Source organism: Muscardinus avellanarius (assembly GCF_963383645.1).
Source record: "Muscardinus avellanarius genome assembly, chromosome: 4".
Taxonomy (NCBI): Eukaryota; Metazoa; Chordata; class Mammalia; order Rodentia; family Gliridae; genus Muscardinus; species Muscardinus avellanarius.
In genome coordinates this window covers 162,640,313-162,653,678 of record NC_137789.1, presented here as the reverse complement: position 1 = coordinate 162,653,678, position 13,366 = coordinate 162,640,313, and the positions used below count along the sequence as shown (strand labels likewise).

General features: G+C 45.8%; 1 protein-coding gene across 1 annotated transcript; it reads right to left on the bottom strand.

The window, feature by feature from the left end:
• Positions 1-230: 230 nt before the first annotated feature.
• On the bottom strand, positions 231-1,193 carry LOC308262487 (olfactory receptor 13A1-like; the record flags this gene model as incomplete). The annotated part of the gene is made up of 1 exon (XM_080694901.1): positions 231-1,193. The coding sequence occupies one exon, from the start codon at positions 1,191-1,193 to the stop codon at positions 231-233; it is 963 nt and encodes a 320-aa protein (XP_080551027.1).
• Positions 1,194-13,366: the final 12,173 nt, after the last annotated feature.

Here is a 13,366-nt window from a genome sequence, read left to right as displayed (position 1 = left end):
CAGAGCTGGTGGACAGGCAGGCAGGCATGGGAAGGAGGAGAGGTGAGTGGCCTTGCTGGCCCTGCTCTCCCAGCTAGCCACTGGCTCCTCTTGCTCCTGTGTCTGAAGCCTTGACAGTCCACCCTTGGGTCTTGGGATTTCTTAGTGCGACATGGAGCGATGACAGTCCCTGGGAGTCACGCTATCATAAATACCTTTAACTGCATCATTCTCTCGTGCCGTATGTGAGGTTAGCTGGGACCACTCACACTGGCCCTTCCTCCCCTACCAGGTGCAGGAAACACCTTCCTGAGAGCCACCTTGACGTCCGTGTTCCGCAAGGAGTAGATGAGGGGGTTCAGAGTGGGACTGACTACAGTGTACAGCAAAGCAACCACCTTGCCATTCTCCAGGGAGGAGCCAGAGGCAGGGAGGATGTAGGTGTAGATGACAGTGGAGTAGTATAGGGTGACCACCAGCAGGTGGGAGGAGCAGGTGGAGAAGGCACGCCGCTTGCCCTCTGCTGAGCGGATGCACAGGATGCTGGTGATGATGCAGCCATACGACAGCATGGTGAGCAGGAAGTTGACCACGCCAAAGTAAATGTCTGCGATGACAATCATAATATTGTTCAGGGTGGTCGGGCTGCAAGACAGCAGCAACAGTGTGGGGATTTCACACAGGAAGTGTTGGATCCGATTAGGGCCACAGAAATGGAGCTGCACCATCAGGCCCGTGTGTACAGATGTGCTGACTGCACTGACCACCCACACACTGCCTGCTAGAAGGACACAGACGGGCCAGCTCATCAGCATGCTATAGTGCAGTGGTCGGCAGATGGCCACATAGCGGTCATAGGCCATTGCTGTGAGCAGCAGCAGCTCAGCCCCCAAAAACCATGTCAGGAAGAAGAGCTGGGCCATGCAGCCTCCATAGGAGATGGTACTGCCTTTGGCCACCAGCCCCTCCAGCAGTTTGGGGAGGACAGTGGATGTGCAGACAATGTCCAACAGAGCCAGGTTTGTGAGGAAGAAGTACATTGGGGTGTGGAGGCCTGGATTCAGGCTGATAGCTAGAACAATGAGAGCATTTCCCCCAAGAGCTAGGAGATAAAGGAAGAGGAAGAAGGCCAAGAAGAAAGCCTGGAGCCAAGGGTCTCCAGAGAAGCCCTGCAGGACAAACTCCACCACAGTTGTGCGGTTGCCCACTGCCATTTGTAAGCAAGTGCCTGAGGGCCACTGGAGCACAGCTGACCTTGCAGACAAACACGAGGGTGCCTTCCTGTCCTTCCAAACACGTCCTGCTGACACCGGGAATGTTTACTGTGGGCACATTTGCAGCAAAAAGCACAATATTTAGATGGTAGCATTGTTCCTACACCCAGGGAGACAACACCAATTCTCTATTCTACAGACACCAACCCTAGAACAGAGTCCCTTACTATTGCAGCCTGGGCTTCCACTGGCTGAATTTGAACACATACTACTTTATCAGAGACATGAAGTTCCCCATGTGTCATCACTCCACTAGGGTGTGCCAAATCTGAAGCTGACCACTGGGCCCAGGCCTCGGGACCCCAGGAAGGATGAAGCACTCAGTAGGAGAGGGCCAGGTGTCATAGAGGAAGGCTTCAAGGGGCACTTTCAAAGGGGAAGGAATCACCCAAGGATCATGGCAGGCCTTGGAGGAGAGCAACTGCCCAGCAAGGCCAGGCTGCAGCTGGGCCCCAGAGAGCTCTGGCTACAGGGGCAACTGTGTGCTTGGCTTCAGACTCAGGCTATGAGTGACCTGGATGCCACTCTTTCTTGGGGGCTACATGCCTGGCCACTCCAAGATACCTCCACAAAGAAGACAACCCATTGTGGGGGGAGGCAGGGAAACAAACCACCTCCTTCCCCTGGGCCAATCAGAGGCTTATCCCTCAGTGGGTATCAGTCTGGGCCAGGGCTGGGGACACAGCAAGAAGTACATACCCTGCTTTAGCCCAGCCCCCAAATCTCCTGGCTAACATGCCCACCCAGCTCCCAGACTTGTTCCACACCCACATCCATCCTCCACCATCCCTCTTGAACTGTCCAGCCCTCCTCTAGCAGGACCAAGCTGGCTCAGGCCATTGTGGGAGAGTCGGTCAACATCAAGGCAAACAAGGCCAGCACTGTCTCCTTCCATGTCAGGCCTAGCCCAGCATCCCCAGAGGAGTGGTAGACCTGCCATGGGTACTCATGGGCAGCTTGTGAGCTACCTGAAAATAAGGGCTCACAGCACAGCCATCCTAAATAAGGCCTATCTCTACCCAAATGTGAATATCGTTGCTGATTTAGAAAAGCTATAGGCCTTATCTGCCTATGGTAAGAGCTGAAGAACAGGGCCACTCTGGGCTTTTACAGCCCCTCTTATGGTCAGTTGGACCCTCTTACCCACTACCCACACCTCAGAAAAGCTAAGCAACCTGCAGGCCCCCAGAGGCCCCATGCTCATTCCTACAGAGCCCAGGGCTTGTAAGCCATGCTGCCTGCAGGTCCCCACTGCCCTATCAGCACCCACACCATGCACAGGGCCTTCAGAAAAAGGCCAAGGCCTCCCAAAACCAGCATGAGGCCCAACCCCTGGTGGCTTCAGCATCTGAAGCCTTCCCCCCCAACCCTTCCACCCTCTATCCTATCTGTGTCTCCAAAAGCATCAGGTGGGTCTGCAACAGATCCACAGAGAATTGTCTTTCTTGTTTTTTTGTTTTTTGGGGTTTTTTTTTTTTTGCAGTACTGGGGATGGAACCCAGGGTCATTCTACCTCTGAGCTATACCCTCCCCCCAGCCCTATTCTTTATTCTTTAATTTTTTTTCCTGTAGTACTGGAGATGAAACACAGGGACATTCAGCTTTTGAGCTATACTCCCAGCCCTATTTTTTATTCTTTATTTTGAAACAGGGTCTTTCTAAGTTGCAGAGGGCCTCACTAAGTAGCTGAGGCTGTCTGTAAACCACTATCCTACTGTCTCAGCCTCCCAAATGCTGGGATTACAAGCACGCGTACCATGCCCGGCTAGAAAATTGTCTTTCTTGAATCCCTGATCTGCCCCAAAGGCCAAGCCACTGGCTGGGCTTCTGCTCACCCTCCTCTATGCTCCTGAAGCATGGAGCAGAACTGCACAGGCCTGGGGCATCATAGTCTCAGAATGAAATTATGAAAGACAGCAGTGATTTCAGTAACATTTTTTTCCACATTAAAATACATCAGAACAAAAACAAATCCCTTTTCAAGAATACACCCCCCAGGGAAAAAATAGGTAGGTAGTCTAAAAGGAGGGTAGAGAGACCAAGAGTGACTTACGTGGCTGGAGATGCCGGTCTGACTCTTCTCATCTACATGTGAGCTGTCCACATTTTATGGATGAAGCCTGGGACCGCAAAAGGTTAGAGCCCGTCTCCTTTGTTTGTTGTTGACCTTTAAGTGGAGTCTGCTCCCTGAGGGTTGAACTCTGAGGTTGGACTCTGAGGTTGCAGGGGCCCTGGGGTACCCCAAGGGAGTAGCTCTCAGGGAGCAATTACACACCTGGAGGTAAGCGGGGGTCCCTGTGGTGTATGGTCCCCAGGCTGGGGCACCACCAGGACCTTGAGGGCATGAGATTTGAGGCCTGAGGTCACTGCAGGAGCCAACCTGAGCGCTCCCTGCCAGGAACCTTGTCCTGGGATGGCTCAGGCAAGGGCGGGATTTCACTTCAAAGACTCCTTTGAAGATCAGTTTTCAGACCTGCCCCCCACCCAGCTTCCCCTACCTCTAGCGGCTCACTTTGGCATAGCTGTTCTACCAGTTACCGGTGAGGAGACATTATTGCAACTTGGTTAAGTGTGCCTGTCTTTCCTGAGTGTTTGTGGCTATCTTCCTGTCCGGCTCACATTGAGTGGACCCCTTGAGATTTTCTGATTGCCATAGTTTTTCAGGCTTCCTTGCTGTTGATTAAATTGATAGTCTTGAAGAATACTAACCAGATATTTTGAAGAATTTCCCTGAGTTTGGCTCTGACTCTTTTTCTTATGACTAGACCAAAGCTATGGGTTTGGGGGAGAAGACCACGAGGACTCACGCCATACTCACCACATTGGCAGGGTACACGTGTCACACACTGCTGGACCCTGCTCCGGCCACGCTCTGTGGGCCCTGGCAGAGTGACCAGGTATGTGAGCCTGCTGCAGCGAGCTTGCTGGCCTGTGGCCTGAAGTTTCACAACTGGTGGCTGAAACATCTCTTGGGGCCACAGAATGCACCTCTGTTAGAACCAAGAAGATAACTAATGAGAAAATCCTGTAGCCATTTATCTTGGTGGCCAGTACAGAACATAAACATTCAGAAAACAGTTAGAGCAAAGAACCAAGGTAGAGACTTGTTAATTTAAAGTAAATATTACTTCGCAAATGTAGCAATCATTGCCCCTCTAAGCTTCCAAATCTTCTAATGTCCTCCAACTTGGTCAACCAGCAAGTGTTTTGTTTGTTTGGTTTTTTCCTTATCTCTGACCAACAATTATTTCACATGACAGTTAAATATAACAGAGTTTCAGCAACACAAAATTTTAAAAATGCCTCAGATGTAATATAACGATATATATTACATTTTTTCCACATGAAAATACATCAGAGCAAAAACAAATCCCTTTTCAAGAATACCTTGCCCCCTCAGGGAAAAAATAGGTAGGTAGTCTAAAAGGAAGGGGGTTCAGCTATGCTGATTTTTCTAATCAGATGCACATTTTCCTTTTTCCTTTCTTTCTTTCTTTCTTTCTTTCTTCTTCCTTTCTTTCTTCTTCCTTTCTTTTTCTTTTTTGTACTGAGGATTGAACCCAGGAGACTTCTACCTCTAAGCTTCATTCCCATTTCTTTTTATTTCTTATTTTGAAATAGGGTCTTATCAAGTTGCTTAGAGTCTTGTTAAGTTGTTGGGACTGGCCTCAAACTTAAAATCCTCTTGTCCCAACCTTCCAAATACTGTAATTTCGGGTGTGTGCCACCATGCCTGGCTACTATTTTTCTTAAAGTTATTATGTTGATTTATAAAAATAATAGGTTATCAAAGATCTGATTTAAGGTGACCTTAAAACATAAGACTGATTTAAGGTGACCTCATGGTCTACAGTAAAGCTGCCATATTTGTTTGTAGCAGATAAGCCCCCAAATTGGAGGAATCAATTAATGAGAACCTGGGGAGCAGCTGCATAGAGGTGGTCCGATCTGGACAGTACAATCCTTAGAGCAGCACAGCATCTCTCCTCCAGAGGTGTGGGGGCTTAGAGCAGCAGAGCACCTATCATCAAGGCACGGCCAGATGTTGAGGTGCCCAGTGCCTGTCGACGGCACCCCTGGTAGGACACTGGCTCAGCCTGTGGGAAACACCGTGGCTGAGAAGCTTCTCCAAGCATAGGGGTAAACACAGGCAGGTGGTTCCCTTGCAGGAGCCACTCACAGAGGCTTAGGAGTGTAAGAGCACCCTCCTGTAGCAAGCTGCACCCACAGTAGGCTGGGGATAGTGACCTAGGCATGTGGTATATCAAGAGGCTGGCTTAGGAGAGCTCCCAGGATCGTGGCAGAGCATAAGAGGGAGAGAGACCTCCTGTGAAGTTAGGGAGGACATCTGAGGAGTGGGAGTGGGAGCAGACCAGGTGTGAAGGTATCATCTGAGGGGGAGCATGAACAGTTTCGACTTTGCCTTTGGGCAGGGTGACCGTGCAGAGGGGCACAGAGCAGGGCGGTGGGGATGCACAGGTAGACAACCCTGTGCCTGCTCTGTTCTGTGCCCCTTGCAGCAGGCAGATCCACTCCCCTCAGGAACCAACAAGTCAGAGGGAGCTGATGGCCTGACTCCATCTCTGCATCAGAGGTGACTACAGGGCTGTCCTCACCTTGTCCCAGGCCAGGAAGGGTGTTCTGGGTCTGGAGGGGGAGACTTGGAGAGAGTTAGAAAGGAAGGCTACCCAAAGGTATAGCCCCCCCCCCTGCCTCAGCCTCCAGTCCATGTGATAGACACCAGAAGATGGGACCAGAGCAGACAATAGAGTCTTCTCAATAGATGTACAATTGCCATCTGGAGAAATCCAACCATTTCCAGGATCAAAATATTCAACATACCTACCAGGAAGATAAGAGAACCTCCTCAACCAGATTAATGAGCATCCATGAAAAACTCACAGCTAACATAATATTAATGGTGAAAGACTAAATTCTTCCCCCAAGGGATGTTTTTGTTTTTTGTTCAACACTGTAGAGAAGGTTTTGATTAGGTAAGAAAATACAGTACATCCAGAATGAAAAGGAAAAAGTAAAACTATCTCTGATCTGAGATGGAGTGACCTTGTAGATTAAAAAAAAAACATAAGGAACCCACTAAGAGTTATCAGACCTTATAACATAGATTCAGTAAAGTTGTAGGATACAAGACAAATATTCAAATATTGGTTCACTTGCAATGAACAATCTAAAAGTAAAATACAGAAAAAATCCATTTATAAGAGAATGAAAAAATGCTTACAAATTAGAAATTGAAAACTACAAATGTGCTTAGGAACAAATTTAACCAAGAAGATACAAGATATTTATATTAGACACTACAAAGCATTGTTGAAAATGAAAGAAGGTATAAATAAACATAAATACATACATTTTATGGACTAGATTACTTAATATTGTTGATGGCAACATCTCCCAGATACTTCTAAAGATGGAGAGAAATTTCTACACAAATTCCAGCTGGTTCTTTGTAGAAATTAACACACTGACCCTAAATGTACAGGGAAACTCAAGGAACCTAGAATACCCAAAACAATCTAAAATATAACAAAATAGAATGACTCAAACTTCCAGATTTCAATACTACAGAGCTATAATAACAAAAAAGTATGAAATTGACAGAAGGTTAGACATATAGATCAGTGAAATGAAATTAGGAGTAGAGAAATAAACCCATATAATTGTGACTTACTGTTCCTCATCATTAGAGTTCCAAGACCATTCACTGGGGCTAAGAATCGTCTTCTCAACACATAGTGCAGTACAACTAAATAGCCACATACTAAAGATTGATGTTGGACCCCTACCTCACACCATATGTAAGAAATCCTTTAAAACAAAGACCTAACTGTAAAAACTAAATTTATAAAACACCTAAAGAAAAGCATAAAGCTAAATCATCATGACCTTAGATTTGGCAATGGTTTCTTATATATAACACCAAAAGTACAGACAACCTAAACAAAACAAAACAAAAAAATAAATTGGATTTTAAAGTTTAAAACTGAATGTGTCAAAGGACACTTTTCAAGGAAAGTGAAAAAACAACCTACAGAATAGAAAAAAACTGCAAATTATATATCTAGTAGACATTTGTATCTAGAATTTTAAAATCAGAATTCAATAATATAAATATAATCCAATTAACTGTGCATGTATATCTCTGCCGAGAATTATTCCTTTCTCCTCGACATCTGTGTGATAGTCTCCCACGCAGTTAATTGGCTGGTCCTCAACGTGAGCAAAGCCCCGAGAGAAAGTGTTGTCTCTGGTCAAAGTACTCCCCCACTCTTAGATATCCTTTCATAAATATTATTCTTTTGGTAATGATTCTTTTAACTTTCCACATGAATTGCTCTGGTGATGTAAGATCAGGACTGTGAGAGAAACTGAGTCTGTGGAAAATAAACTTTCTGGTAATTTGTCTAAGCCTCTAAACGTCCTCGGCTTTGCTCAAATGGTAATAAAATCTAGTTAGAATTCAGATGCAGTGGCAGCATTCCAGTCACAGTAATTACAAACGCAGATTTCCCCTCTATCTCTGACCTTCATCCTAATCATTAACTTACAATAAAAGCCCTAAAAGGGAGGCAACCTGGTGCCTCTGTTTACCCCTCTCCTTGTGATCCTGCCTAGATATAGAGAAGATAAACTTTGGGTGTGACATCAAAGCAACCTAGTTTATGAGCAGCTAATACTGCCCAATACAATAGAGCTGAAGGCTAGGAAGATTCTTGACCTTTACACCCAGTATGAGTGCTGCCCAAGACAGGGAGGCACCATGTGGCTAAGAAATGAATATGTCAGAACAAAGGATAGATATAATAAATGTGTAAGTATGGTGAGAATAAGAAAGGATTTTTGTATGAAGAAGAGCTTATCCTAACATTGTCCCAAATGGGAAAGAGAGAATCAGGGTAATCAGAAAAGAAAAGGATATTGCAAAGGGTCTGTGATAGGAATATGAATTATTTATAAGATGAATAGGCTTCTAATAAGCCTATCGTTTGAGGAAAAGTGTTCAGCAGCTAGAGAAGTACATCTGACAACTAAATCTAAAAACTTCATGTTAACTTTTGGTGTTTACTTGCTAAACTGTGTTATGAGCTTGCTTAAGCTTTCAGACTTTTGAAGGTAATGCAGATGAAACCTGGGAGACTTCCATTGCATCCCCCTGGATCCCCATATCTCCCCATGCCTGCCATATGGACTAAGCCCTAGAGATGGAAAAGTTCTAAAAAAGTTAAAGAAGATTCCATGAGAGGCCTATTCTCCAAGCCCTGGGTGTGCCTGTGTCTTCTGGAATTTGCTCTTTGGAACTGCCTGTCTGCAAGGGCAGCTGGATCTGCCACGAGATCCGGAGAAGATCCGGAGCTAATCTCTTGAATGCCGGACTAGATTTTTTACTTTGTTTACATGTCATTCACTATTGTTTCGCAGTGATTGCACTCCTTTCTTTCTTTTTTTTTTACTATTAATCTCACTGGTGAAGGATATAAATTTTGGGGGGTTCTTGTAATAAAGTGTCAATAGCTCAAGAGGCTTTGTCCATGTCAGATTCTTTCCCGAAGTGCTGTGAATAGGAACTTAAAGGAATTTATTTCATAGAAGGGAAAGAATCGCTGCAGATAAGTGGCTGCAGAATGGCACCCACATCCATGCCCATCTTTCTGAGATAAATCAATCCCGAGCGGACTCAGTGGCCACTCCGATTGAGCCAGTCTGCCGCATATCTCCACAAGTTTTTTTTTTATCCCATTAAGATGTATAACTACAATGCACCAATAAAAATTTATTTTAAAAAATATATAACTCAATTAAAGTGACCAAAAGATATGAATAGAAGTTTCTCCAAATAATATATGCAAATGGCCACTAAGCACATGAAAATATGTTCAACATCATTAGTCATTTAATCAAAACCTCCTGAGAAATCATTTCACATCCACTAGAGTGAATGCAATACTTTTTAAACAATGACAATAAGTTGACAAGGATGTGGAGAAACCAGATCACACACAGCTGGTGGGAAGATTGAATGGTACAACCATGTTGGAAAAGTTTGGCAGATCTCCAAGAGTTTAATATCAAGTCACCACTGGCCCAAGAATTCCACTTCTAGGTATATACCCAAGAGATATGAAGATACATGTACACAGAAAATTTACACAAATGTGTGTAGCAGCACATTTTCCATAGTAACCAAAATATGAAAACAACCTGAATCCCCACAAACTAATGAATAAACAAGAGGTGACATCAGCCTACAAAGATACTGAACAGCCCTGGAGCCATGTTCCCTTAGTCCACTCCAATTCCTGGGAAACGTGGACACACCACGCACTGGCTGGCATGCTGCCTGGCCGCAGTACCAGAAGATCAGCATTTGCCCAAGCACCCCTGCCACTGCATCCCTCCTTCACAGAGAAACCACCACAACAGCGGCAAGCTTGCTCCTGCCTTTTCTGTTCAATGGGACAACATAGGTGGACTCTGGCTCTACACAGGCTTCCTTTTTGCCTGTGGAGTAGGGGGAAATTGAATGGAGTGTCTTGGAGCTGCCTGAGGAGCTGGTGCTTACGGGGGCCCCACAACTCAACCAGGTTCAGCCCACTGGGGGCCAATTTAGATTTTCCTTGTATTTAAATTCTACTTAAATCCTTTCATCTCACAACTTGTACATGAAGAATCTCCTGGGTTCCATTTAGTCATGAACTCTGAAGAAAAAGTGCATTAATAATTTCAACATATCCACCACAAATCCAAAGATACACCCAGCAGGCCTACTCCTTAGCTCCAGAGAGATGGGGCATCAGATAGGAATGTGGGTGAGTGGAGCTGCACCCTGACGTTCATCCAAGCTCAGCTCAGAAGCTCCTGCTTTATCTCAGCATTCTCCCCACATTTGGGAGCCTGGAACCCCATGTGGAGCACCTTGTGTTTGCCCCTCTGACACTCTCTGCCTGTCTTCAGCAGGACTGGGCTGGGAGGCTGCGCTGTGTGGACAGTGTCATGAGCTCCTCTAGCCAGTCCTTTCTCCCAGGAGGCCCTCATTCCTCCTTCAGGGACCAGCCAGACTCCCACCAGCCCATAATGCTCTCTTGTGCTTCTGTCATAGGTTCATACTACTAATGAGTTTTTATTTGCCTTTTCTACTAAGAAAAACATTAACCAAAAATCACAAGGATATATTGTGCAATGCAAAATTGCAACATTGAACAGGGCTTTGATCCAGTTCAGGACAACTGAAGCAACTGAGTACATCGTTCCTGTTCCTGGGTCCTCACCTGTGATGACAGGTAGCCACAGTCTCCTCCCCTCCTGGCCTATGGGCCCAGCTGGGCTCCCTGTCACTACCTGCCAAAGCCCGGGGGCACCTTCCCTACCTCTCCAGATGACCCATGGCACCCATGCGCCATTCTTGAACCACTCTAGGCAGAACACAAGCACCCTCCAGTCTAAGCCAGCAGGACCTGAGCACAGGGATGACATTGCCTCCTCGAGGAGTGGCATCTCCCAGGCCACTATGGCCTGGCCCAGGCTGAGGTGACACAGAGTCTGGGGAGGGCCAGCCACAGTGACATGGGCTCTGGTGCTGACCATACAAAGCAGGGTTCATTTATGAGGAAACTATTTATATAATACCATGACCACTGGGTTGAGTGCTGGGTGTGAGTCAGGGCAATGGCACAAGAGGGGAGTGAGGGGGAAGTCTGCGCTCTGCCATGAGCGCTGTGAGCACCGCTGTCAGTCAGCTGAGACTGAGGCTAGCCTCACAGGTCTTCTTAGGGGCAAATGTAGCCAGCATTCAGCAGCACGATCACCTAAATACCAAGCCAGGCTCAGAGTGGGTGCTCACTCCCTCCTGGGATGGCACTGACTGCAGGGAAAAGAACAACCTGTATGCTGCACTTCAGTTTACCTGTACATTCCTTGAACTCCTATCAAAGTAAAATTAATCTTCCCCCACATGTGTGCATCACTGAAGTCAGAAGCTTTGGGTAGACCTTTTAGGAAAGTTAAAAAATCAAATGTCATCTCAAGGGAGCCGCTTAAAGAGGCTCAGTCTGTTGACTGCAGCCTTGGTGCTTGGAGGAAGCAGGTGTTTCCTGACCTGGAGATCAAACTGGGTCAAATGGAGCCCAGGAGGGAAGAAGTGTCTGTAACTCATACCCAAGACCCTCCCACTGCAAAACATCATGGGCATCTTGCTCCTCCAAGCCCCAGCCCCCTTTCAATGCAGCAGTGGCTGTTTCCACACTGAGAGGAGAGTGGACCTAGCCATGCTCACCCACTGGTTCAGGTGACCCCATGGGATCCTTTCCCAGCAGGCACTCTGCTACTTGACTGTGTGTATAACAGGACAGTTGCTCCTTGGGATGCTGTTCCTACATGCAAACTAAGTGAGCTGAGGTGGATGATTTCACTGCAACCTGACATAGAAAACCCCTCTCTGGGTAGGGACAGGTGCAGAGCTGAGGGCGCTGTGGAGAAGATGCATGTCACTCATCCAGCCAGTGGCCACTGGGCAGAACCCCACAGGGATAGTTTGCTGCTTGGTGAAGCACCACGAGGGACAGCCTGTCACCGCTGGAATCTCTCAGGAGCAGTTGCTGATCTTATCAGCTTTCCACAGGAAGCCATATGTCTTGCACACTGTCTATGGACACCTTCTTTGGCCTGTCCACAACCTACCCACTGCCCTGGCACAGCCAGGATGTGCCCATTTGGGTCTGGAGTATCTCCCACAGGTCATGTGTTGAAGGGCTGGTCACTAACCAGGGTGCTCCTGGGAAGTGGTGGAAGCATTAGGAGGTGTGGCCTATTGGGAGGAAGCTGGGGCACCAGGGATATGAGCTTGGTGGGGAGCATGTGACCCCCGCCATTTTTCTCTTCATCGCTTTCTGGCCATGAGTTCCTGCCATGATGTGCTATCTCATCACAGACCCCAAAGGGGTCCAACAGATCTTGGACTGAAATCTCCAAAACTGTGAGCCAAAATAAAACTTTCCATAATAAACCAACCATAAGTCTCAAGTATTTGTCATAGTACTAGGAAGCTACAATAATGGAAAGTCTTGTGGCCAAAGGACAAAACTACAGAAGATCTACTTTTGAAACCCACTGAGAGTTCCCTGTAGCCTAGGACATTTACAATGACAAAAATGGTCCCAGTTCCTGCAGGCACACGTGACCCTCTGCAGCTAAGCATGACTAGACTTTTCGCATGCTGTGTTCAGTATTTACTCACCTGAAATCTGCAGTAACAATACACTGTATACCATTTGGAGGAGTTTCATATTTACAGTTTACAGTTCATAATGCACTTATAGTTCTTAGCTCAGGCCTTGACACATAGTAGATCTAAACTTTTAGATTCCTTTTCTTCTTTTCTTCTTCTTCTTCTTCTTTTTTTTTTTTTTAGCAGTACTAGGGATTGAACCCAAGGAATTCTACGCCTGAGCTACACCCCTCAGCTCTATTTTATTTTTTTATTTTGAAACAGGGTCTTGCAAGTTGCTATGGGCCTTGATAAATTGCTGAGGCTTGCCTTAGACCTGTAATCCTCCTCTTTCAGCTCCCAAGTCCTGGGATTACAGGTGTGTGCCACCACACTTGGCTTAGATTTCCTTTTTATTATTACAAACAAATGAATTCTGAGAGAATGGTAGCAAACTTCTCATTCTGTGGTTGTTCCTCCTTAAGTTTTTTATTTTTTTATTTTTTTATTTTTTATTGGTGCACTGTATTCATACATCATAGTGGGATACAAAAAAGCTTTTGTAGATATACATGCACACATCGCCCAGTCAGCCCCAACCCGATCCCCATCCCATTCCCTCCCCATCCCTCCTTCCCATGCTTGGCTTAGTGGTTGACATCTAGTATTATAGCAATTTATCCAAAATTAAAAATGATAACCTCACATAACAGTTTCATTTTTCTGATACCAAGCTTTTGATAACTTAAAGATAACAGTTCAATATATCTTTTTGCTTTCTTTCTTACCAGAGAATATTTTTTTCTTTTTTTAGGTGAAACTATCATATATTTATTTATTTATTTTTCAGAAAAAAAATCTATCCTAATATGGAATATGGACTCTAGATACC